At 42.2% G+C, this 26,289-nt stretch overlaps 1 protein-coding gene across 3 annotated transcripts in view; it reads right to left on the reverse strand.

The window, feature by feature from the left end:
- The window catches only part of TMEM255B (transmembrane protein 255B), a 60,612-nt gene that overhangs the window by 29,638 nt on the left and 4,685 nt on the right, over positions 1–26,289 (reverse strand). Inside the window, exons 1-4 of one of the 3 annotated variants that reach the window (XM_079972992.1) lie at positions 13,782–13,906; positions 11,416–11,496; positions 3,252–3,394; positions 2,282–2,344 (exon numbers count right to left, since the gene is read on the reverse strand). In XM_079972992.1, coding sequence (XP_079829118.1) covers positions 2,282–2,344; positions 3,252–3,394; positions 11,416–11,419 — 210 coding nt within the window. In that variant the 5' untranslated portion in view covers positions 11,420–11,496; positions 13,782–13,906. Of the gene's footprint in view, positions 1–2,281; positions 2,345–3,251; positions 3,395–11,415; positions 11,497–13,781; positions 13,934–26,289 lie in introns of those variants that run through there. The other 2 variants (XM_079972990.1, XM_079972991.1) reach the window with 2 other exon arrangements.

Here is a 26,289-nt window from a genome sequence, read left to right on the forward strand (position 1 = left end):
CTAAACATGGGGGAGAAAACATGAAGAACAACAAACGCCTAATCTGGAGTACAAATATTATCAAAGTCTAGTTACTAGGTTGTGAACAACCTGGCTTTCGGCACCTGAGATGTGTGTTTTCAGAGCCCACCGTATTCCTGTGATTGTGATCTGTTTTGAATGTTCTGAATTTTGAACTTCACATTGTTGTAACCTGCACTGAGACCTGCTGGTGAAGGACAGGAACTAAATATAACATTAATAATATTACAAAATCAATACCAAATACGATGTAACAAAGCTAGATAACAATCCAGTCCCACAAATAGCTGACTTCTGATTCAACTACTGTATACAATAGGGAGGCTGGTCAGCTAGATTAACTACTCAGTCATGAGCATCCATTGCAATGCCAAAATCCACACAGATGGATTTGCTGTTGAGTTGTTGCTTTAAGCAACTGCAGCTACTTCTGATTCAAAACAGTTCAGAATTCACCAAGGCAATGGAAGATCTCTAATAGATGGAAACCTACGAAATGCTTGTCAGGTCTTGCTCACCTTGGTACACTTGTAGAAAATGTCAAAGGCCAGATGCAGAGCGCTGAAGGATTGCTGGGCCTGAGATTCCCCACTTGCTATGAATCATGAAGAATTGATGCTTTTGAAATGGTGCTGGAGGAGACTCATGAGAGTCCCATGAACTGCAAGATCAAACCTATCCATTCTTAAGGAAATCAGCCCTGAGTGCTCACTGGAAGGACAGATCCTGAAGCTGAGGCTCCAATACTTTGGCTACCTCATGAGAAGAGAAGACTCCCTGGAAAAGACCCTGATGTTGGGAAAGATTGAGGGCACAAGGAGAAAGGGATGACAGAAGATGAGATGGTTGGACAGTGTTCTCGAAGCTACCAACATGAGTTTGACCAAACTGCGGGAGGCAGTGAAAGACAGGAGTGCCTGGCATGCTCTGGTCCATGGGGTCACGAAGAGTCGGACACGGCTAAACGACTAACAATGAATCATGAAGTAAGGCCCGCCATTTATGTCTGCTCACCAGCAAATCAAAATAAACTTCCAGTTTTCACTAGCCTAGGACTGCAAATGAAGGGAATGGGGTTTGCCAAGCACCACATATGGAACCGGCAGGCTGCTTTTATATTTGGTAGGTGACACATTGTGTAGGAGGCCTGAGCTGGACAAACCTCAGGGAAGCATCAGTATGAATTTTAAGCAAGAGCGTGCAAGTTGCTTGCCATGTATATGTATTGCTAAGGTGGCTTTGTAGCTCTCTGCGTGCAAGAGCTAAGCTTTTAAAGAATGTGTGAGCGGGAAGGCACAATGATTTACTAATCTCTCTACAAGGGCTGTGTGTGGTTGAAGCTGATGGAGCACTTAGGGCAGCAGCATCCTCTGTAGATATTTCCCCCAGTTCCGAGAGGTGCATATACTGAGCTCATGACTCTCTCCACAGATATGCTTCTTAAAAAATATATACTCGGGCATCATTTGAAATATTACTCAAGCTCAGTATAAAGAGTGGGCTTTTAAAATCATAATTAGGTGAGGCACGGCTGAAGGCAGCCTGACAAAATCAATGACTTGGTTTGTGCAGTTCTGATTAATTTGAACCTTTTCTGGATATCTATCTATATATATAGATATATCAACAAAAGCACTGCAGGATTTAACCCTCATTGTTTGGAGAAGGTAACGTTGCAAATTTGGTAAGCTTTTTAACCCCACAAAACCACTTGTTTTCAGAGTAGCTGTCAGAGTCCAGCTGAGCCCTTTGAAGATGTAGCTGGGGATGATTTGATTTCAAAATATAAACAGTTTAATTTATTAAACTGCATTAAAATGCATTAGTATCCCATGACAAAAGAATAGTAACATAAAAGTTGCTGGGATACACAATGGTTAACTTTTTATTATTTTACACAAAAAAGCATGTACAGAATATGTATTTGTTTTCTTAAAGGCAAACAAAGTTCTGACAACCCCTCAACTATGAAATCTGCATTGGGGTATCAGTTACAGGAGGAAAAACAATGGGAGAAAAAGCAAACCAGAAACCAAAACATGCCTAGGTAAAATGCTGGTCTCATGGTAAATAATGGAAGGGATCTCATATATCCCTTTAAAAAGTTGAAATGCAGGAGAGGGGAGAGTTGAAACACAACAGGTCAACTGACCACTTGACTGTTGAAGGATACATGGAGAATGAAATGCCTGAGGTCTGCAATAACATATTTAATCTTATAGATTTTTTAAAACAACATTTAAATATATTATGTGCTTACCATTTGCTTCCGGTTCTCTACAAGATGGATACCGATAATCCCTAGGAAGGACCCAAAACCAAGCTGTGGCGAAGAACAAAGAAATAACAGGTCAACTTAGCTGTGTATATAGGATAGTGTCCTGGTTTGCACATCATGTTAAACCATGGTTTGTTTAACAATCATTGATTAAACCATGCTATCACTATGTGTAAACCCGGTCCAGCAGCTTAAATGTGGTTAAAGATTGCACATTACAGGTTTAAAATACAAACAACGTTTAAAATCATATCAGAGATCACAAATAGAATGCAACTGAGCGGTATGTACAGGTTCAAGGCTTATGGCAACCATAACTATTAATATATAAACTATACAGGAAAAAAGAAACTTTTACTAATTACTGTAAATAAAGTAACTAAAATTCTGGAAACTGCGGAAAATGAGGCAGGAGTACAGAATTTACTTCCTGATTAAAATTTCTCCTAAGTATGGTTGTTCCAACCTTGCATTTTGGATTTTAGCATTTTACGTGCTGCTGCACATAAGACCTTATCTTCCAACACAAATATATCAATCTGAGCTTGTTCTGTATTCCCCAAGTCTGTGCAACATGCATCTATGTATGTGAAACACAGTAGGAAATAATGGACATTTAGGCAGCTCTCTCCATGAAATATTACTCATGACAGAGATTCAGAACTGAAGATAGCTGGGTTATTAATATTCCTAACAATACTTGAGGTGGAGCCCTGTATCCATCTACCAGTATCTTGTTCTAATCTACTCAGGGTGTGCTAGCTTGCTTGTCTTCGCTTTCACACATACACACACACAAACATATGTCACACACAATCAGGTTAACATTGCTTGAGCTGTCAAATTCCACAAAAAAGCTTTGTTGGGCAGATAATTCTGCACAATGGTTACTTCATTGCATGGCACACAGCATTGTAAATATTTGAAACCCTAAAATATAATTCCTACTTACGATTATTCCTGGATAATAACCGCCCACAGTTACATTTTCTGTTCTGGTGGTAGCTGCAAGGCCTATGGTCAGTATGAAAACAGACACTATCAAGAGGGCGATTGTGAACCATAGAGAAGTTTTCTTCCTTTTCGCAAAGTGCCCTGTGGAGCGAGGGGGGGAAATGTTATTATAAGCACCACAGGTAAAAAGGTAAAGGTAAAGGTACCCCTGCCCGTACGGGCCAGTCTTGACAGACTCTGGGGTTGTGCGCCCATCTCACTTAAGAGGCCTGGGGCCAGCGCTGTCCGGAGACACTTCCGGGTCACGTGGCCAGCGTGACATCGCTGCTCTGGCGAGCCAGCGCAGCACACGGAAACGCCGTTTACCTTCCCGCTGGTAAGCGGTCCCTATTTATCTACTTGCACCCGGAGGTGCTTTCGAACTGCTAGGTTGGCAGGCGCTGGGACCGAGCAGCGAGAGCGCACCCCGCCGCAGGGATTCGAACCGCCGACCTTTCGATCGGCAAGCCCTAGGCGCTGAGGCTTTAACCCACAGCGCCACCTGCGTCCCACCAAGCACCACAGTACATTTGCACAAATCCCAAGGCGGCAGCAATGTGCTACACCTGTATCCTACTTATTAAGTTGTGGGTGAACATATCAGATGACACAGTGATTTTTCAAACAGCTCTTGTTTATTCACAGGCCAGAACAGAACTGAACTGAAGGGTTCAACCAGCCTGCTTATATAGAGCTCCACTAGAACGCAACAGTAACCATTTTCTGTAACTATCCAATCACTGAACTATTTCAATCCCTTATTTGCATATGTGGACCTGAGTGAAAACTATCTACAGTATCCCCCTGCTGGCCCAGGGTGAGAACTTCAGTACATAACACTACTCTCCCACAAAGGAATTAAAAAATGGTGAATTAACCTTATAACCAAGCCTGTTGCGTAGGCTAAGAAACAGCAGCTTGCCTAAGGCTTTCCAGTAAGTTTCGAACAGGGACAGCTCAAGCCATTTTGCTGCCTGATCCAAAGGGCTAGGTGGCACCCCTTCCCCCATTCCATGCATCAACAGAAGTATAGTGTCCAGATCATGGGGAATGGTCTGTACCACTCTATTCTGCCTTTGCCAGACCACTCCTGGAATATTGTCTCCAATTCTGGGCACCACAATTTCGGAAGGGTGTTGACAAGGTGGAACATGTGCAGAGGAGGGCTACCAAGATGATCAAGTGTCTGGAAACCAAGCCTTATGAGGAACGGTTGAATGAGCTGGGTATGTTTAGCCTGGAAAATAGGAGACTGAGAGGAGATATGAAAGTTATCTTTAAATATCTCAAGGGCTTTCAAATGGAAGATGGAGCAAGCTTCTTTTCTCCTGCTCTGGAAGGTAGGACTCAAACCAAGGGCTTCAAGTTACAAGAAAGGAGATTGCCGTTAAACATCAGGAAAAACTTTCTGACAGTAAGAGCTGTTTGACAATAGAATGGACTCCCCTGGGAGGTTGTGGACTCTGCTTCCTTGGAGGTCTTTAAGCAGAGATTGGATGGCCATCTATCATGGATGCTTTAGCTGAGATTTCTGTGTTGCAGGGGGCTGAACCAGATGACCATTGGGGTCCCTTCCAGCTCCACAATTTTATGATTCTGTGTGCAGAAGATAACTGGATTGACAACTAAATCTTATTTCAACATGGGTGGCAGGACAGCTTTCTCCAGCGTACCTGAGAACAGCCAGCTTAAAATGCAGAGCAGTCAGCAAGGCAAAGAAAGATGTGCCGTCCAACACCCTACTGCCACTTCCCGCACCCCAGCATCTGCTACTTGAAGCAGCTGTTTCACTCTTCCTAATGGTAGGGCCAGCCCTGGTTTTATAGGTGAGCAGGGCTGGCCTGAGGCAAAATGTTCTGCCCCCACCACACTCCTGCCTCCTGCGGGCACACAGCTACTTCAGGGGCATCTAAAGTAGTGGCAGGAGCAGTGTGGCATGCCCACGGAGGAGAGTCCAGATCTGCCACCTGAGACGACCACTTTACCCTGCAACATAGGTAGGCTGACCCTGTAGGTGAGCATGGCTTTCAGCTCAGAGCCCAATAGCCAAGCCCAACACTCCAGGGTCAAACAAAATGGGCCAGAGAGCCATAGTCAGAGTCTAGTGAAGAGCTGTTTTGTTGGGGGCCTTAGAACTGTCCCCTTTCATTGTTTCCCAGCTTAAATTACCCTTCTGAAGATGATATTAACTGAGGAGGGGATAACGTGCAAAGTTCTCTTGAATCACATGGTTTAGGTTCTGTCTACTCACCAATCCTCTCAAAGCAGAAAAACCAAAGAACCAATAAACTCTTGGACAGAGCTTTTCAAGTAGACAATGTTCAGAGTTCCACTAAAGCACGTACACACAGTCACTGTTAGTCTGTTATGAAAAATATATATAGTATTGAAATAGGGCCTTCTCAATTCTTCATGAGCTTAGAGAGGTTACATCCTTCCATCTTTAAGTGGCTGTTATCTTTTTATGGCTGGTCTGTATTGGGGGTCTATATTTGGTATGCTCCTGATAAGTTCATGGTGATTTTTAGTAATATTTTGCACAGTTTAAAGGTAATTAAAACTCTGTTTTTTTTTATTCTGTGCTTAAAACTTTTATTAAGATTTATTTGTGCATGCTTTTGTGAACAATTTGGAGAAGTGGGTGTAATGGGAGCGAGACAAATTGCTGCACCAGCCTGGAGCAGGCTCCAAACCCACCTCAGGATCCAACAGATCCCAAGCTGGCTCAGCCCCAGCCTGACGGTGCTTTCCACAATGGCACCACCAGGAATACTGATGATTTCACTTGCCACCAATCCACCCGTGCATTTGTAACTGGGGGGGGGGGGGGCAGCTGGGGAGAGTGATCTGAAGAAGAGAATCAGAAGGCACAGGAAAGGGCTAGGCTAAAGCATTTTGTCTTCCCAGCTGCTTACCCCCTCTACAAATTATCTTCGCTTTCTCTCCTCTTTCCCCCCCCCCCCTCTTTGAATTGACCATTAGGATTTTATTGCCTGCATCTGCATGGAACATTTAGTTAGGCTCTCTAGAAAGACAAACTGAACGCAAGAGCAGTCATGATTCAAGAGTAATCTGAAAAAGGTCTCTTTGGTATCTCATATTCTCTCTCCCCGTCTCCTTCTCTAGCACAGGGTTTTCAATGGATGATGCTATTAAAAAGGAATGACATTTCTGTTCAAAGGACCAGCAGAACTGAAGCATAACTCCAAGTGTCAGGCATTTTAAAGGTCCAGGCTAGTGCTTGGAATTTGTAATCCTTCACACACAAGAGAAGAGTGTGCTAAGGTAAGAAGAACCACACCAAAAAACAGGAAGAGTCTCTTCCTCCTCCTGCTATCTCTCCAGATTCAATATGCTTCTAGAAGCCACTACATTCATATTTTGTTAAGTCCAGTATTACAATATTTTACATCCAGGCTTACAGTACTTTATAATGCACAAGTCCCTGTACACCGCCTACTTAGAGAAGAAAACATGTGTTTGTAAGCTCTAAGAAATAAGTTTTAGTATAAGTTCTATTGGATTTACTGAAGAGATGTTTTTAAAGAAAACATCTGCTGGATTTACATCAGCAGAAATCTAAGCATCTACAAACCCGTGACTAAATGTGAGTGAAAGGTACAAAAGTGGGACGCTGGATTTCAAAACTCACTCAGGCATCTGAAATGACAGAAGTTAACGTTCTGTGGCAAAGTTGCCTTGAAATCGTCTCCAACACCTTGCATGTACAAAGAGCACGGGAATTCAAGCTGCAATCCCCTCCAATAAACCCCACAAAACTCAATATGATGGATTCTACTGTAAAACAATTGTTCTGCATGTTTTCAGCATGTCCAGAAAAAGATAGTTGTGGTGAGTTCCTGAAGGCTAAAACCCATGTTATCACCAACTTAAAGCAGCTTGCTTTAAAAAAAAGATTTGTGCATTTTCTTTTGCAAAGAGTAGGATAGATGCATGTGTGTATTATTCTTCATAGAAGCATTACTACCCACTCGCCTTAAAGAGTAGCCACCCACCCGGAACTCACAAATTTGCCTATCATCGCAACCCTGTAATGTTCATAATTTGCTACTTAAGTTACTACTTGCAACATTTGTAAGGCACTTTCAGCTCTATGATAAATCAAGAAAAACCTAGGAAAAACGAGTTCTTGACCCATTACAGTGAACTTATAAATTTTGCTTGGCTACTTTGGTTGGCAAGGTAATAGAAGCACTTGGATAGCCCACTGAAAGTCGCCATATCACAAATTTAGAAGGCAAATAATTTTGCCTCCACAACTACTGATTTGAGCATTGATTAGTTTATTATAAGTCAGATAATGACACCTTAGAACACTCTGGCCAACATAATGTGTTCATCATGGTTCAGTTTGCATGTTATGCAATACACATTTTGGGATCGTGCAGTTTCTTTCTGTAAACAGTTCTGTCCCATCTTAACTGTTGTGCTTGTGCAATACAAGTTCCTTGTCTCAGGAGTGTTTGACCACACCTCAAATAGTAATTTGATGTATCCATGGGAAGGGAAAAGAGAGATTAGGGCTGCAATCCCATGTGAGCAAACCCAACTGAACACAACAAGAGTTGTTTAAATTGCATAGGATTGTCCTATCAGAGAGTATCCACCCCTTGCCTGATTATGGTTTCTAGGTGGAAAGGGGGACAGGACTCCTGCAAATAGTTGTGAAGAAGTGGAAAATTTCAGCAAGTATAGCTGACTACCTGGTCTGTTTCATAGCCCAGCCAAGAGGTAGGAAACTGAATAGCTAAAGTAGTTATTCAACAAAAAGTGGAATTTATTTAGTACAGAGGTTCCCCATGGACCACTTGAAAATTGCTGAGCCTCTTGGCCAACTACTAAATGTCCCACCCAACCCCGTCTGTTGTATGTTGTGCTAGATACCTGTGGTATTCTGTGATAGATGCTATATGGTTTTTAATTGTATTGCTGTCTTGTTTTTTGTCACATTTCAACCTCTTGAATATGAGGAGAGTTCCTTCATACCAACAGATGTAAAGGGTTCAAAACCAAGCCTACAATGCTGTCTAGGGCATTGTGATATCTGAACAACAATGGCTGCAATCCTATATCATTCACCTTAGACTAAGCCCTTAGACTAATTCAGTGAAACTCACATCTGAGTAAGCATGCATAGGACTGGACTCCCTAGTATATGCAAACGCCATGCACAGTGAGTTACAGAAAGTGGATATTACTTAGATAAGTAAGGATTATTCCACTTGAGGATAAGACTATACAGCTTTCTAAATTGCATGGTGTTACAAAAAATGTTCTAAACATTTAACACGGTGAACCAGCTATTAAAAGAAAAAATATGTACACACAGAGAATACTATCAGTACCATGACATTCAGTATCCAAATATTTGGTAGCAACACCAACATTTAAAGAATTGTATTTGTCCATGGGGGGGAGGCAAGTTGTACAGGTAAAATTTAAAGAATGGTGCATTATACATTGCATCCTCATACTATATGTGATGGCTTAATGTGCATAGTCCACAATATGCTTTTGGCAATTGCTTCCTCTGGAAAAAATGTTTGATTTGTCAAGCACGCAGAGAAACTAATAAATAGGTGCTATTGCAAACCCCAAGACAGGCTATTATGAATTTACGTGGTAGAACCTGGTTGTGTATACTATATATGCAGATCCTTAGCTCATTGAATTTAAGAGGGGAGAGAAACCCTGATTTTATGTTCTCAATAATTTAGCTATAGTAATACAGTATTAATGTTGACTCCATTGCTTTGGTATCAATTACTTCTCCAATAAATAATTTAATGACTGGTTAAGGTAACAGAATCCTCATTTGTCTTTATTTCAAAGTTTTAATGAAAATCTCTCTGAGCGGTAGTGTTTTTAATTATGCCACCCAAAGTCAAGTGGATAAGACAACAACAAAATCAACGGGAAATATTTATTTTATGTATTTTTTATTGTGTGTCATGATGGCAAGAATAGCTTACCTCATACTATTCAGACAAAAATCAGTATACAGTACAGATATTTTACATTGTACAGGTTTTAATGAACGTTATGGAAGCAATAAAGTATTGGATCTGACTTTTATGTGCCATTTATATTACTTTATGAGAATACAAGTTAAGGGCAGAAAAAAGGCAAGTGAGAAATATTTTATCAAATAGGTAATCTGGGATGGCTAAAATGGAAACATAAATCCAGTTGTCATGTGAATAGCACAACTGTGGTAATCAGGAAAGATAGAGGTTTTTTTTAATTAAAAAAAACCCTTGCATCTATTAAAAACCCTCTTGCAAACAGAAGAGACGTAACACTTTATAAATCAGTGTAAGAACTTAGATGGTGAGTGCTAACAGGTTTGTAGCTGAAACACGACCACTGAAAATTAAGAAGGATATATCAGCATGCTCAAAGGAACCCCAAAGTTTGCAGAAGTACAATTATTTAGGTGGGAAAGCTAATGGGTCAAAAAGTCTAACGCTCAGTACCCAGATAATAGTGTCTGCTGAGGGAAGGGACCTGGTCGGAAAGGGAATTGAATGGAGTTCCTGGAATTAGACATGGCTGGCTTAGGTCCTGAAGAGGAGAAATCCACAATGCAACATTTGTTCATGCCCGACTTTGCATGGTCTAGTGTTTCCCAACCTTGTGCCTCCAGCTGTTTTTGGACTACAATTCCCATCATCCCTTGCCACTGGTCTTGCTAGTCAGGGATGATGGGAGTTGTAGTTCAAAAACAGCTGGAGGCACAAGGTTGGGAAACACAGTGACTAAAGACCTAAAGGGCCTTAAGATGAAAAGCAACTATTTATTTTTACCAAAAGGCTAAGACCAATCTATGGGATCAGCGGACCTCCCAGAGCAGATTTTTTTGGCACATGGGAGAGCTGGTGTCAGGAGAAAGAGAACCTGGAAGTCCCATTGCACAAGCTGATCTCTGTTGCATGAGCAGAAGGACATCATTGGATGCTGGCATTGCTTTTGTCAAAAGAATTGAGAGATTCAATTCAGCGTAAAAAGATGCTGGAAAGACAGGAAACTAATATATTTGAAATAGTGGGCCATAACTCTAAATGGCTGCACGGTAACAATTCTATCACCCTGTTCTTATTTTAAACTCTTTCTTCCTTGTTCCAAATACGATGTCCCAGCCCTAAGTGTGCTTCCTTAGAAGGAAATTTGACATGTCTTCCAAATAAAGGTAAACTGCAAGGAAATTCTGCTGGTAAAATGGAAGTTGATTGTAAATATCATAGCTTGAAACAAGACTTCAATAGAAGGATTCTAAAAGAGAACCTTTACACTCCAAACAGTCTTTTCCCTTAAGGTTCTCAGAAGCACATTGTATCATGTTTTCCAGTTTGCTATTGAACAAGGTGATAACACATACAGTAATTGAATTAACTACAGCCACCAGCAGCTCTGCACAAATGAACTAGTAAATATGCAACATTACCATTCAAGTGGATTAGCAGGAAAAGGGCAAAAATAAAAAAGGCATGATCCAATGGTCCCTTTGGAATTCCAATAAAGATGCTCGAAGTACAGAATTTTCTCACTGTAATCAATGAGACTTAAAAATACTTAAAGGGAGTTGTAATTGGGCTTTTAAAAAAAACATATGCATGGCAATCAATAACAATTAACAATAGGATCCAGAACAAATCCAGAACAAGTTGCTTGCCTCCCACTATTTTAGTCTCATGCATCTCTGTAAGCTCCCTTGCCAGATTTTTGTCCATTCTGCAAATTGCGTTCAATTTTTTTTTTTTAGAAAGATCTGAAAGGTGGTCTTCTGAACCTCCATCCCCCCAGTAAACAATGTGCAGTTACATCTATCTAAACATCCTTTAGCTTCCGTTTGCCCACACAATCAGGATGATTAAAGACTGGCAAAACCATGGGCTATAAATGTTGTCAACGTATCTATTTATTACAGTTCTAGTCTTATATTTGAAAGAATGAGGACAGAATCAGGATAAAATAGCTATTCCATGTAAAATAATGTATGGAATAGTGTTTCCCAAAGGTAGGACAATTCAAGACACAACAATTTTAAGTCAGAACAGTGTTCTTTAAGACACGGCTAAAACTAAAATACAAGATGTGCTCACACATGTTGGTTGCAGTCAGAGGGACGATTCCAATTAATTGCTTTCCTTCAATGGAAATTCATTCTTCTTGTTTTAAGATTCCTAGGTAAGTGTGCATATTATTAGAAACTTTACTGCAAAAGTTAAATTCCACACAGGGATTTTCTTTAAATCCAATTAGGCTCCCTAAATTTCTTTTTCAAAGAGATGGGAGAAACTGCCCAGAAAGGACAAATATTTCCTTCTATATAGGCGTGGGTACTCAGTGGTGAACGAAATGCATTCTTCACATTTTCAAAGGCACTCTTATTCTTTTGTTGCTTCATAACCCTTTGTACCATGATTTCAATGCCGGAAAATGTATAAGTCTCCATAGATGGGCAGGCTTCGACATAATGTGGTTTTCTGTATATGAATTGTTCCTAAAGGAGTGGGAGTGTATCTGTCCTGGACAGAGAAATGCTCTCCCAAACTCCAGGCTTTTTGGACAACATGTGGAAAAATTATGAGAGAAACCATGAATCATATTGCCACTCTTCATTTTATCTAACGCCAATCAGTATCTGAGGGATACCTCGTGACAAAATTCCTTTTAAAAAACACCTGTGTGTATGTTAACACAGCAAAAATTCCACATGGCCTTGGTCAACAGCAAGCATTCCCAAACCCGGCCCTCCAGATGTTTTGGGACTACAACTCCCATCATCCCTAGCTATCAGGACCAGTGGTCAGGGATGATGGGAATTGTAGTCCAAAAACATCTGGAGGGATGAGTTTGGGGATGCCTGGTCAACAGTATGTATTCCTGGAGTGAAATTCACATGTATGAATCTGCATGGATGGGACGCCTGTGGGATATCATCTCTTTTCTGTATGGAAGTTCTTTCTTTCATCGCGGGGCAAACTCTGTCACTGAGAAGCATAACATGGGACTCTTCGGTAATAAGCTGCTTGCCCCAATTGCTGTTTAAGGACATATGATGATAGGCAGTAAAACAAGCACCATGTCTACACAAGATTTCGAAAGTAATTACATACATTTAATGACTACTAATTTTCCACCAGAAACCGATAACCTGCAACATGGATAGTTCAGATGAAAGCATGCAGCGTGATTCCGTGGCCTTGTTTTTATCTATTTATATATATATTTAAGAATAGATTTATGTACACTGCAGTCCTCTCAGGGGGCAGGAAAAAGTTAACAGCTTGATTGCGCACTGGAGTCTCCTTAGTCAGGACAGGGAGGCAGACAACAGATCCTTGCAGAGAAACTCAGATTGCCTTCCAGTCCCGTCCCGTCCCCATATCTATCTATCTACCTACCTACCTACCTACCTACCTACCTATCATCTATCTATCTATCTATCTATCTATCTATCTATCTATCTATCTCTAAGAGAACAAGGAAGTTCATTGTGAGCTCTGGCATCTCTTCTTCTAGAAAAACAGCACTGTATATATCTACATGATATTGGGGTTGGGGGGGAGAGTACAAGACATACTAATTCAGTCTACTTGAACGTGTCTATGAGGAAAGGGTTGTAGCTCAGATGATACAAAATCTGCTTTGGGTGATGAAGGTCCCCAAAATCATTCACTGCCATTTCCAGGCAAGCGTGGGAATGCCCCGCTTCCCTGCCTAAAATCCTGGAAGGCCACTGCTAGTCAATGCTAACAATACTAAGCCAGATGGACTCAAGGTCTAACTCGCTTTAAGTCAGCTTCCCACGTTGGGCTGCAGTAGACGTGCCTAGGAGGAATGAGCTCAAAGACATGAAAGGCATTAGGGAGCCTTCACTGTGCAGAATGAATCGCCTTTCCTAAGAGCATGGAGAGCTCTTAGAAGCTCCGGTGGGAGGTGTGTGTTTGTTTTTTGCAAACACTTGTTAGTCTCTCCAAAGTGGAACAAGGTTTGGCGTAATTACCTTGACTCTTTGGCTCCGTTGGTTTCTCCCTCCAGAGCTCAACGCGCAAGTTCTTCTGAACTCGTGTCTTCTTGGTCGTGTGAAATCTGCCCTGTGCCCAACTCAGGGGGTGGGGAGACACCCCCATTCTAGAAGTTCACAGCAGGCAGAACACGAGTGAGCTGGGCTCGAGTGGATCCAATATTTGTGAAGGGGAGAAAAATGCAGTCTCTCCCCCCCCCCACCCACCCCCATTGGAGCGGGATATAAAATCTTATATTCCCGTCTCACTTATCCATGTGCATGTGCGAGGTAGTACGTCTCCCTCTGAAACTACTTGAAGCAAAAACGGCAGATGCAGATATGTTTCCCCAGGGCGTAAAATTGTGCCGGGTACAGAAAGAAGGCGGAATAATAAGCCCACCTGCTTCTCCCTCGCTGCTTCTCCGGCTCTACTCGCCCTCAGCCCGCAGGACTTACCTGTGGGGTCCAGCACGGCCAAAGGGTCAGTCATGGAAACCGGAGCAGCGGGAGGCTGCATCCTCCGAGCGCCGCGCTCTTCGCCACACGGCGGGACGCCCAGGGCAGCATGCACGGCTCGCCTCGGGAATAAACTGGCCCTAAGGAAAAGAGGCTAGCTGGGAGGCAGGCGCTGCCGCCGCCGCCGGAGGGCAGGACCAGAGGCGGCGCCGGAGCCCGAGGGAGGAGGAGCGAGCGAGCCAGTCGCTCTCCCCGGGGTCCTTGGGCGCTAGTGGAGGGGCAGAGAGAGAGATCCCGCCTCGCCACGCTGAGAGGAGGAGAGCGGCTGAGGGGTCAGGGGCAGCCCGCTCGCCTCCAGGCTCGTGCAAAGGGGAGAGGCAGCCGCCGGTCAACTTCCCGCCTTTTCTTGTGGGGCAGAGAAGGTGCAGCAGAAAGCGGGATGGAACAAAAGGAATGGAGTGCCTGGGTCACATCCCACGCTAATGCTGCTTCCCCCCCACGAGTATATTTGTCCTTGAACCTGAGCAATGCGTTTTGGTTGGGAGTGGGCCCCTTGCACTGAAAATGGCTCCCCGTCCTTGCTCTGGGTGGTATAACATGGTTGCCCATGGGTCATGCAAGGAGCAGCCACCTCATCCTCTCTCTCTCTCTCTCTCTCTCTCTCTCGAACTCATGGATTCTCCCTTTGAGGGGTTTCCAGCAGTGGAGGCTCAACTGGGTGAACCTGCTGTGCCACCCAGAGAGAACAGATGAACAAGAGGGCATGGTGGCTGCCTCCACACACAGGCATGGCCAATCTTGGCCCTCCAGATGTTTTGGGACTACATTCCCATCATCCCCAACCACTGGTCCTGTTAGCTAGATGGGAGTTGTAGTTCCAAAACATCTGGAGGGCCAAGTTTGGCCATCCACAGCATCACCCAGCATTTCATCTCCTGGTTGAGCAAGAGGTGGTCTCTGATCACTCACCTGCCCTCTCCCCATACCCTTTTGTGGGGAGAAAACAAGAAAAAGCAGGTGTCTGCCTAGCCTCTCTCATTGGGCCATGTAGTGTGGAGGAACGGACTTGTTGGATCCAATCCAACAAGATCATTCAACGTGATCCAATCCAACAAGATCATGATCATTGCTATCCAGAAAGAAAGCACAGGTGTGTGAGAGAGATCTGGCTTCTCCTTCCATGACCAGCTCTCTGTGACAGGTAGTCCATGTGGTTGGGCTACAATTCCCATCATTCCCTGATCATTGGCTCTGCTGGCTGGGTCTGAAGGGACTTCAGCATGGAGGGTGCCGTGTTGGCAACTGCGTCCAGACAGAAGGCAAACAAGCAGACAGAAACAGCCACCATTTCTCTCTAAGCAGTAGCAAAGACCCAATACCCGTTCCCACACTACTATATTCCACATGCAGTTGACCTCAGCTTAATTAAGAGTACATTTTAGTCTCCATGTGAAAACAGAACAATATTCCCCCCCCCCTTTTTGCTTCTCCTTTATCCAAAAGGCAAATATAGTACTTAGATTGCCTAGGATTCTTAAGCCAGCCTTTCAGTTTTCTGTCCTGCATTAACAACCTCCACACAAGCAGCATGAGAAAAGCTTGCACGACTTCAATGCTTCCATTCCTTATGGGAGAATGGATTCCCCATCTTTTTTTATCCCTTAAGAAGTATTAAGAAGTATGATGAACTCACGAGCAAGATTTGAGCTATGAGCAACCAAAGAGATTAGATTATAATATCATGATTGTGATTTGATAGATAAGAAGACAGGGAGCAGCAGGAGGGGAGAAACAACAACTCCATGGCGGGAAGGGAAGTGGCCAAAAATAAGAGAAAAGACAAAATTTTGATTTTGCGTTTTGGTTGTATATGTTAAAAAATGTTGAAACAATAAAATGTAATTGGGGAAAAATGAGAGAAAATCTCACAAGTGCACTTAATATCCTGTATCAAAAGTCATAAATAATCACAACCAATTACCAAGTATCTTGGTTTAAATTGGGGGAGGTAAACTGTGATCTCCCAGAAGTTGGCAAACTACAAGTCTCTCCTCGCTCCAGACCACTGGCCATGCTGGTTGGAGCTGATGGAACTTGAGAGTCCAACTTTTGGAGGCTCACAAGCTCCCCAACCCTCCTTTAGGCATAAAAGCTCCCAGGAACAAATGAATATGGTACCCAACAAGCCATTTTCTAGGCCAGTCCTATTCTAGAATAGTTCCTCTGCGGATGTGGCCTAGAAGGCACTGAAGTTAGGGGTGACATTTCATTTCTACAGAAGCTCTTCTGAATCATAAAAAATAAAATGTCAGCTTATCCTTTGACCATTTTCGCAGCAGAGAAAAAGTGCACCTTACTTGCCCCTCTCCATCCCTGTCTGTTGCTCTTTTTTAAAAAAGGCATAATTAATTAAGCATAAAAGTAACAGCGGCTGTTAGCAGAGATAAAGGCAAACAGAAAGCAATGGTTATAGCCAGAATCTTTTTCTACAACTTCCAAATTTTCAACAGCTATGGGGCAACTTTTTTCCTAAAATCTGTGAGTAGTGATCATCTATAAGTTATCATCTATAAGTTTCTGCTTACGAACTTGTTTGTCATTAGAAGAAACACAGATAAAGAGGAAACACAACACAACCATAAGGGTTAGAGTTGAAGAATATTAACAGGTATAAAAGAACAGTGTTGGCAGTTTTGTTCCGTAATAATTCTCACTTCGCAACACAACTAAAATGGCAGGTTACAAATTAGATTTGTGGAACCTTTTCACCACAAGATTAATTTTATTGTATTTATCAGCTGTGTTCACCACCAGAAGGTACTTAAGACTATGCACAACATATAGAACTGAAACATAAACAACCTATTTATCATGCTAACCCAAAACAACCAATAAAAATGAAAATTCACGCATAAAATATAATATATGCCAGCCATCAGTGATCAAATACCAGGAATGACACTGTCTTCATCTGCCAATGGAAGCTAATCAAGGGGTGTCCCTTGAAAGTTAATTTTTACAGTGGGCTTATAAAAGCATCTGTTCCATTATGATGATTGTGAGCTTTTCGTGTCATCTGGCTACAACGAGAAGACTCGTAGAGTTGGAAGGGATCACGAGGGTCATCTAGTCCAGCCCCCCCTGCAAAGCAGGAATCCTTTGCCTAACATGGGGCTCGAACCCACGACCTTGAGATTAAGCGTCTCATGTTCTACTGATCAAGTTATCCACCTATGGCAAATGCAGTTTTTGCATGACTAAAGGGAAGTACAGGAGATTTATCACAGTCCTAGTTCAGAAACTATAACAATTAAAACTTTGGAACATCCCTGTAGACTTTTTTTACTATTGCTATTTAGATACCATGTTAAATATCCTATTAGAAAGAATTGCACTTTCCCAGGTAAACAGAGCACAGCCGTGGTCGTGGGGGGAATGGTATATTTGTGCCCAGTCTTGAAGGAGTTATGTGGACTGAAAACAACAAATAGTTGACTTTGCATTTATTGCTTTAAAAACAGATCATCTGAAAAGGTCTGGGGTGGGGGGAGAATGATTTATTTACCTGACTCAGTCTTGTGTGGTACAAGCAGAATCTTCTAGCATCACCACAGATAAATTTTGCAAAAGGGGGATGCGAAATGGATGTGTATGAGAGAGGGGAGGGGGCAATTTCCAAAGATTACACAGAAGGTTGGGAGGGAATCATTGTGTTACGATGTTGCAGCAAAAACAACTATTGTGGTACCTTATGGACGAACAAATTTACACACTGGGCAAAAAAGACAAATAAGAACTATGAAGATCATAGATAAGTTATCTCGCCCTACGTTACCAATTTTGTTAGATGAAATGAGACAGCTTTTTATTGTGCGGGGTGATAAACGGGAAAAAAAGATACCGTACCTGACAAATATTTAAACTGTTTCTGCTGTACTTGTTAAAATGCTAATGGAAGCACACATGCATATATTAATGCAATACCAGCATTCTGGCTGCTTGGTTAAGCATATCATTTGTCTAAGAAACAGCACTGTCTGTATAGCAGCCATTCAGTTTGGCTGGCAATGTGCTCTGGCCACCATCTTTTTCTGTTCATAATATGAGCATTCATGTGAACATTAAAAAAAAAAAAGAGAAAAGAAACTTGCTGTTGAAAATATTTCCTTATTATTCTGTACAGCAGCAGGGGTAATAAAGATCTTAAAGCTCTCGCATATGGTGAATGTATATATTTTTAAATCTTCTTATACAAGCCTGTTCTGCCAGGTATAAAGGTAAAGGGACCCCTGACCATTAGGTCCAGTCGTGGCCGACTCTGAGGTTGCGGCACTCATCTCGCTTTATTGGCCGAGGGAGCCGGCGTACAGCTTCCAGGTCATGTGGCCAGCATGACTAAGCCGCTTCTGGCAAACCAGAGCAGTGCACGGAAACGCCGTTTACCTTCCTGTCGGAGCGGTACCTATTTATCTACTTGCACTTTGATGTGCTTTCAAACTGCTAGGTTGGCAGGAGCTGGGACTGAGCAACGGGAGCTCACCCCGTTGCGGGAATTCGAATCACTGACCTTCTGATCGGCAAGTCCTAGGCTCTGTGGTTTAACCCACAGCGCCACCCGCGTCCCTTCTGCCAGGTATACAAACAGCTATATGTTCAATGAATGCAGTCCTTATTACTTGCTTCTAATTGAGACTTGACTATGTGAACTAGCTTGGAGTGGATTGAGGGATTTGGCATAGAACAGAAATCTGTCTATGAAATAAATACCGTAAGAAAGCATAACTTCAGGACCATCAGACTACGGCAGCCTTTTGAATTAACTTTTGGAGGAAGCTGCCTCTACCTTCCAGTACACAGAAGATATTTCCCTATAATTTGCATGAACATGCTTACCTGAGCAAAGCTTCTTTGGCCAGCTAGATTAATTTCTTATGCTCATTGGAAGTTATCTGAACTTGTGAATATACCAATGCATGTTTATTTTATGATAGGCGTTGTAGATTGATTTTATTTTCAGGTCAGTATAGTTAAGTATAGTTTGACACAGATTAATGCACTGTTAGTTTGAAAATGGCTAGTTTCTCCACTGACTCCAGAATGCAGTTTAAAATATATATATTTAGTTTTACAAATTAAAATGTCTATTCAAAATCATGAATAATAATAAAAATAAGCAAACAAAGATTCAACCAAATCTCTGGACTTCCCTCCCACCCCCCAAGGGTTCCGTCACTAGTCCTCTTCATATTGTAAGTCACTCCAATTTTTAAATACCCCATGTATCCCTAGTTCTTGTTACAAGTGTGATTCAAATCCTGCTAAAGAGCTCAACTGTTTACAGTGGTCTCCAAGGTAAGCTATTAATTCCCCCCGTTCTTTATTGAAATTCTGTTCTTCCTGGTTTCTGATTCCCCCCTGTCATTTTCGTCATCTCTGCATAGTCCATCAGTTTGGTCTGCTATTCCTTTCTGGTGGGAACTTTTTCTTTCTTCCATCTCTAGTCCAGAATGTAGTTTTGAATGCTCAGAGTAACTCTGGTGCACTGGTCATTCAAAGCATCCAACAACTGGAACTTTTGGGGACCTCACGTTCATCCTTTACAAAATAGAGAATGTATGATCAAGGAAACTGAAATCAATATATTAATCCTGAGGTTGGATTAGCTCCAGCAGAAAGGGGGGGGGGGGAGTTAAATACACAGTTTGGAAAATAAAGTGTTCCATAATGCAAAGAAAATAATATGCTTCACCCATAATGACAGCAAATGAGATTAAGGTCCTGAACAATAAATATTTATTTGGGGAGGTTATTGTTCTGTTAATTTATAATTTCTCTTTTCATCCACAATTTGTGTGCAAATGTTTTTAGTAACTTTAAAAATTAGTTGTAAGCTTGTGGTTTGTCTCCCTTGGGAGGTTGTGGACTCCCCTTCCTTTTAAGCAGAGGTTGGATGGCCGCTTGTCATGGATGCTTTAAGTTAAGATTCCTGCATTTCAAGGGGCTGGACTAGATGACCCTTGGTGGTCCCTTTCCAACTCTACAACTCTACAACTCTACAATTCTATGATTTCATGAGTTCCCATGAAATAAGCTCAATGGGATTTGTAAAGCATATCAATGTTAGACACTTGCTGACTTTTTTCCAATAATGATCAGAATGAACACAAATTTAAATGGTGCTGATAATTTCTCTCTGCAGATATTTAACATAAACCTGTGTGTAGCAAAATTATTGCCAACTTTCTTTGTGGCCAGGCCACTACCTATTCCTTTCTATGGGAGAAATACAAGTTGGAGGCTTTCATTATGAAAATAACATTGAGGGAGGGGGAAAATGGGCACAAGGAGATTGCTGAGGGGAAAGAAAAAGGGGGCAGGGCTTGAGTCATTAAAGCTTGCATACAAAGTAGTTATTATTTATTAATTGTGATGTTGTGGTTATACCAGAAAATCTCAAGGAAGGATTCAAAAGGTGACCCCTGTGATCTTTTCACAGCCTCTCCAGTGCCAAGTGAGCTGATGTAAGAGCCAACTTTAAAAAGAATTAGAGACACGACATTCATCACTCTTATAATGGCAATTTATAACCCTTTGTCCCGACTTCCTTGTAGGTTACATAACAGGGGTTCTGCTATGGTTGTCTAGAGACGGTTTTTAAAAATTGAATTACTCCTCCCCCTTCACTTCTCCTTGATATCTCAGAATCATATGTCTTAATTTTTCTACACTCCCCAATCTTGCCTTACTCCCCCCCCACACACACTTATCACAGTGTAATTGTTCAGCCATGGTTTCAAACCCAAGATCTTTGTGAGATCTGTATCTAAAATAAGAGGCATACCGTTGCAACCTGCAACAAAATGTTGCAGTATATCTCCCACCCCACCGCCAGGCAGGAACAGGAACCTTGTAGCGCTTCTCAAAAGGAAGAGGGGCAGGGCTAGGAGGAGAAGGAAATGAGAAACCTTTTTCCTTCTGCAGGGGGCCGGTCCACTGTCCCTCAGACCTTGCCGGGGGCCGGACTATATTTTTTTTTGGGGGGGGGGATGAACAAATTCCTATGCCCCACAAAGAGCCCAGAGATGCATTTTAAATAAAAGCACGCATTCTACTCACAAACAACCCAGAGGTGCATTTTAAATAAAAGGACACATTCTACTCATGTAAAAACACGCTGATTCCCAGACCGTCCACGGGCCGGGTTGAGAAGGCAACTGGGCCGGATCCGGCCCCCCAGGCCTTAGTTTGCCTACCCATGCAGTAATGTGTAAACAGCCTAAATTGGTACTTAACAGTCTGTCAGACTTTGAGTTTCATTAAACCTCCTGTTTTTCACACATAACACAGGTTGGAAGCAAGAGTTGCCCGTAGAAAAAGGCAGGATTTTAGTGGACTTGTGACTGGTTGTCATGCTGCACCCCCACCCAAAGGTGGCAGCACAAGACAGTTCTGTCTTTGCTGCTCTGTTAACCTGGAAGATACACTTCCTTTATATTTTACCATTAGTATGCATGATGGAGGGGACGCAGGTGGCGCTGTGGGTTAAAGCCTCAGCGCCTAGGACTTGCCGATCGAAAGGTCGGCGGTTCGAATCCCTGCGGCGGGGTGCGCTCCCGCTGCTCGGTCCCAGCGCCTGCCAACCTAGCAGTTCGAAAGCACCTCTGGGTGCAAGTAGATAAATAGGGACCACTTACCAGCGGGAAGGTAAACGGCGTTTCCGTGTGCGGCTCTGGCTCGCCAGAGCAGCGATGTCACGCTGGCCACGTGACCCGGAAGTGTCTCCGGACAGCGCTGGCCCCTGGCCTCTTGAGTGAGATGGGCGCACAACCCCAGAGTCTGTCAAGACTGGCCCGTATGGGCAGGGGTACCTTTACCTTTACCTTTATGCATGATGGAGCAGGATAGATCCCTGCCCTGAGGAGTATACAATCTAAAATCTGACATAGGGTAAATAACAAAGCGAAGGCAGGATAAACAGTGAAATAATACATGATTTTGCTTACTGTTGGGTACTTGTGTTACAGCCTTGGTTGTAGACATGAAGCTACCGTACTTTTCCGTGTATAAGACTAGGTTTTTTATTTTAAAATAAGGTTCAAAATCTGGAGGTGTCTTATACACGGAAAGTGCACGTGACCATTTTCTAAATTTGGGGTCCCCAAAAGTAGGGGGCATCTTATACATGGGGACGTCTTATATATGGGAAAATACGGTAGGTACTCCAGGGTTTTCTTATCTTTCTGCCATCAGTGACTTTCTGTCCTCACAGGTCCCCATCAGACCGTTTGTTGTTGTTTTTTAAAGCAACAGCTCCTTCTGGCTTTTAATTAACAAACTTCTGTAATTCAGCATATCTAGAAAGTTCCAAGGAACCACTTCCTTATTTTGGGTTTGATCTGTTTCAAAAATAATAGGCATTTAGCCACGTGAATTTGCTATAACAAGAAGTAAAAAAATAAAAAAAAAATCATTATGAATTTGTGACACTATTTATTTTAAAATTAACCAAGCTCTCCCATACAGGCACCTTCAATAATAAGATCAGATATTCACTGCTGATGGTTGTGTGGTGTAATATTACTAATCTTCATATAAATCAGGGGTGAAACAGACAACAGGAAAGTGTTTCCGAGAAGAAATGTACATTTGTATAATAGCTCACAAAGATAGCCGAGTTATTTTTATCACATGTTGAAACACAATTCATCATTTGTTTAATTTCTAGCTAAGTTGAACAGCAATCGTGTTTTCTTGTACTGACTTCCAGTTGTTGTTGTTTTTTTCCTGCAAGTAGATAAGAAAGACTCATACTGCAGCGATTATTCATTTGAGAAACCATTACAAAACCTGTTACAATGCAACTACATAACTTATCTCCCAAGAGCGTGTCTAGAAGACACAAAATGAGGTGCACCATTTTTAGAGACAGAAGTAATGGGCAAGATGGTTCTACAGAACACATGACAGCTTTTGTTATTGCATGATCTCCAGGTGATCCTACGTAAGTTATCACAAGACATCCAAGATACCTAGCTGTGTCTCCACAAATCCAGAACCAATAATTGAATCCCAAAGTTGTAGCCTGGAATGGTGATGGATATTTTACAGAAGTATAAACTACCTGTGGGAAGTGGCTCCAACTTGCACCTGGACCATAATTTTCTATAACTACCTTATCTTGCAGGGAGGAGGGAGTTTAGAGAGAAGAAGAATGGGATTTAGACTAACCTCCAATTCACCTGATAATGAAAGTGGGGGGAAATAGATATGGAAAGGCAGCTAAGACGTGTAGGCCATATTCTAAAATGCTGAAGTTAGGACATTTAGGGAAATTATGACTGGACATGACTCACCATTTTTAATTTAGAATGAGCCACCGAGAACAGATGTCGCTCAGTTTACTTCTTCAACAGTATGTAGCCAGAAATTCCACGACCAGAGAGCACGACCACTTTAATTATTTATCCAATTACCTTCTGAAATCAGTAAAGTGAAACTCCACTGGGGTATTTGTGACTACCGAGTGCTCATTACACAAGTGACATGGCAACTTTTGTCTTGGCTGCAGGGGGGGGGGGAATCTCAAAATTAAGAAAAGAGTTGCAATTTATACTGTGAATCAAGCTTAATTTAACATCCATTACTGTAGATTGTACAATATATATATAGCTTAGGGCAGTATCTGTTAAACCCAAAATGTTGAGAAAAATCCAGGTGTATGCAATAATATTCATAAGAGCAGCATGGCTGAGGAAATTTCTTAGTGCCAGTCTCCATTTAGTTTGATGTCTGCAATGCTGTTGATATCAGCTCTTTGCTAAATACCCAGTGGGATACTTTCTGCTCATGTAATTGTGTCTTTATATTGAATTAGCGCTTGACATATGCTGCCTAATATTACAACCGCATCTTTATCATTTAGCTTCTCAATTGTTGTGCTTCTGAAAGTGTAAGTAGAAAGAGACATGTCCAGTTAGTGAAGGAAACACAAGGGAAATGATCTTCATATGCTCTTCGAATCCTCTCCAAAACCCTTTCCACTGAACTTTTGGCTTAACTTCTTAGGTCTCTATCTGCAACCAGATTTAATATTTAAGAATGTGTAACCGTATTTGCTTACATAGAAGAAGAAGAAGAAAAGAGAGGCATGTTATATCATAGCATATATGGTATATAAAGCTATATATGTACCACAGCTTGACAGATATTTCCAGGGCAGGTCACAAACACAAGCCACAATAAAAAACAACAACACAGGAATAAATACAGTACAGAGTAAAGCAACAGTCTAGAAAGCAGCAGCAGCATTAAGAAGTTATCGGGTGTTAAAAAAAGGCCCCTGGACCTTTAAAATAGGTCTATGTGGTGGTAGAAAGATAATAGTATAGGCATCATGTGATCCTTGCTGGGGACTTCTGTAAGTGAGATGGCAATAACCCCCCCCCCCCCCCCATTTGCTACCTGCCTCATCTCAGACTGCTGGAGTGGGCAGAAGGGGAAAGGAGAATGTACAAAGATGGTCTCAGGACAGAGGCAGGTCAGTGTGGGAGATGTTATTTCATGCACCCAACCATGATGTAGGGCTTTAAAGGTCAGTAATTGTATACGGAGTTCAGATTCCTCAGAATATCAGCTTGCTAACTTGCTTTTAATAGGCAGAGTTTTAGTAATGATATGCCTGGAAATTATACCTCCAGTCAAATCACTGCTATGCAGGTGAGGGATTCCTGCAGAATACCGTCGTATCAAGAGGCCCTGTCCTGCACAATATTAAGAACTGGGCCTATAGTGTTGTGACACCTACGCTTTGGAGTGTTATTTTTTTTATTGAATTTGCACACGACCCTTCATCTGAGGATCACAGGGCAATTTACAGTGTAAAAAACACATAACAACAACAACAAACAAAACAACTCCCGTCCTCTGAATATTATAGACAGGCAGCATCTCTGTTGCCTTAAATACCTTTCTCTTTCATCAAGTCTTTTAAGCTGAGATCTTTCCCAGTCTGAATCAGTATTGGAATTAAAATTTCATAAGAACGTGCACAAGTTGTTGTAGAATTGTCAAGTTGGAAGGGACCCCAAGGGTCATCTAGTGGAACCCCTTTGCAGTGCAGGATTATGCAGGCAGCCCATACGGGGATTGAACCTGTGACCTTGGTATTATCAGCACCAGACTCTAACCAACTGAACCAAGATGTTTTTGCTATCACTGGTTTGCTGCCCTGGAATCCTTTGGGAGCAGGAGACAAATAAACAAATAAATGGGCACCGGAATAAGAAGTTTTCCAGTGATTAAGTCTATGGAACCTCACTGCCTGGCAGGGCAGAGTGTCTCAAAAAAGGGGAGTTCAGCTCTCTATTCCCCTTTCTTGACGAGTTCTGTTTCAGGCTTTCATTAGGTAAACCAGTTGAGGTGAAGAGAGTCTTCCAGAGCTACAGTTCATTGCAGAAGCAAAATGAAAGCAAGCAAATATTATCTAGTTGCATCCTTTTTATAGGATGCAAAATAACTTTTCTTGGCCCAAAATGGTGGGTTGTTTTGTTTTGTTTACAGGCCCATTAGTGAATGAATGGGGCAGCTCTTCATATACTGTACATCCTGATATCAGTGGCAGATTTTGGGTGATCAAATTTCAGCATCACCCTGTGCAGTGCTAAAATTCACCCTGGCTTTTCGTGCTTCCATTCTACAGTATTGTTTTGGTGCCCCCAGCAGTGGCGCACAGTACAACTGCACCGGTCATGCCACCCTAAAACCACCTCTGATACAGTGGTACCTCGGGTTAAGTACTTAATTCGTTCCGGAGGTCTGTTCTTAACCTGAAACTGTTCTTAACCTGAAGCACCACTTTAGCTAATGGGGCCTCCTGCTGCCGCCGCGCCGCCGGAGCATGATTTCTGTTCTCATCCTGAAGCAAAGTTCTTAACCCAAGGTACTATTTCTGGGTTAGCGGAGTCTGTAACCTGAAGCGTATGTAACCTGAGGTACCACTGTATTACGAATGGTTCAATACTGCCTTGTGTGACCTTGGGCCGGTCACTGTTAGCCTAGCCTACTTTACAGGGTTGTTGTGAAGGTAACACAGCAAAGAGAATCATGTAAACTGGCTTGAGTTCTTTTTAAAGGCAGGATATAAACGTAATAAATAAAGGCATTACAAAAAACACGATGGAGGCTTGATATCCACTACTTGAATTTGGGAGGCAGGGGGGAAAAAATCAAGGAGATCTACCAGGACGGATAGGTGTTCACAAAAAGATCTTCACAACCTTTCTTCATCCACATTAAAACACAATTTTAAAAACGTCCTAAGTTGAACAGCCATCTAAACTAGCAATTGAAGAACTAAATATTCTCTGAACATATCTGTCCAAAGCATCTTCCCGCTTTGTAGGATAGAAAGCAAGGACTTGCCAGCCTGGTACACCAGCTCATCTCATCTCATACTTCTTCATATGACAAGAAAGTACAATCCAAGAAAATAGGAGTGATTGTACTGGAA

This window comes from Podarcis cretensis, assembly GCF_951804945.1.
Source record: "Podarcis cretensis genome assembly, chromosome: 4".
NCBI classification, from domain to species: Eukaryota; Metazoa; Chordata; class Lepidosauria; order Squamata; family Lacertidae; genus Podarcis; species Podarcis cretensis.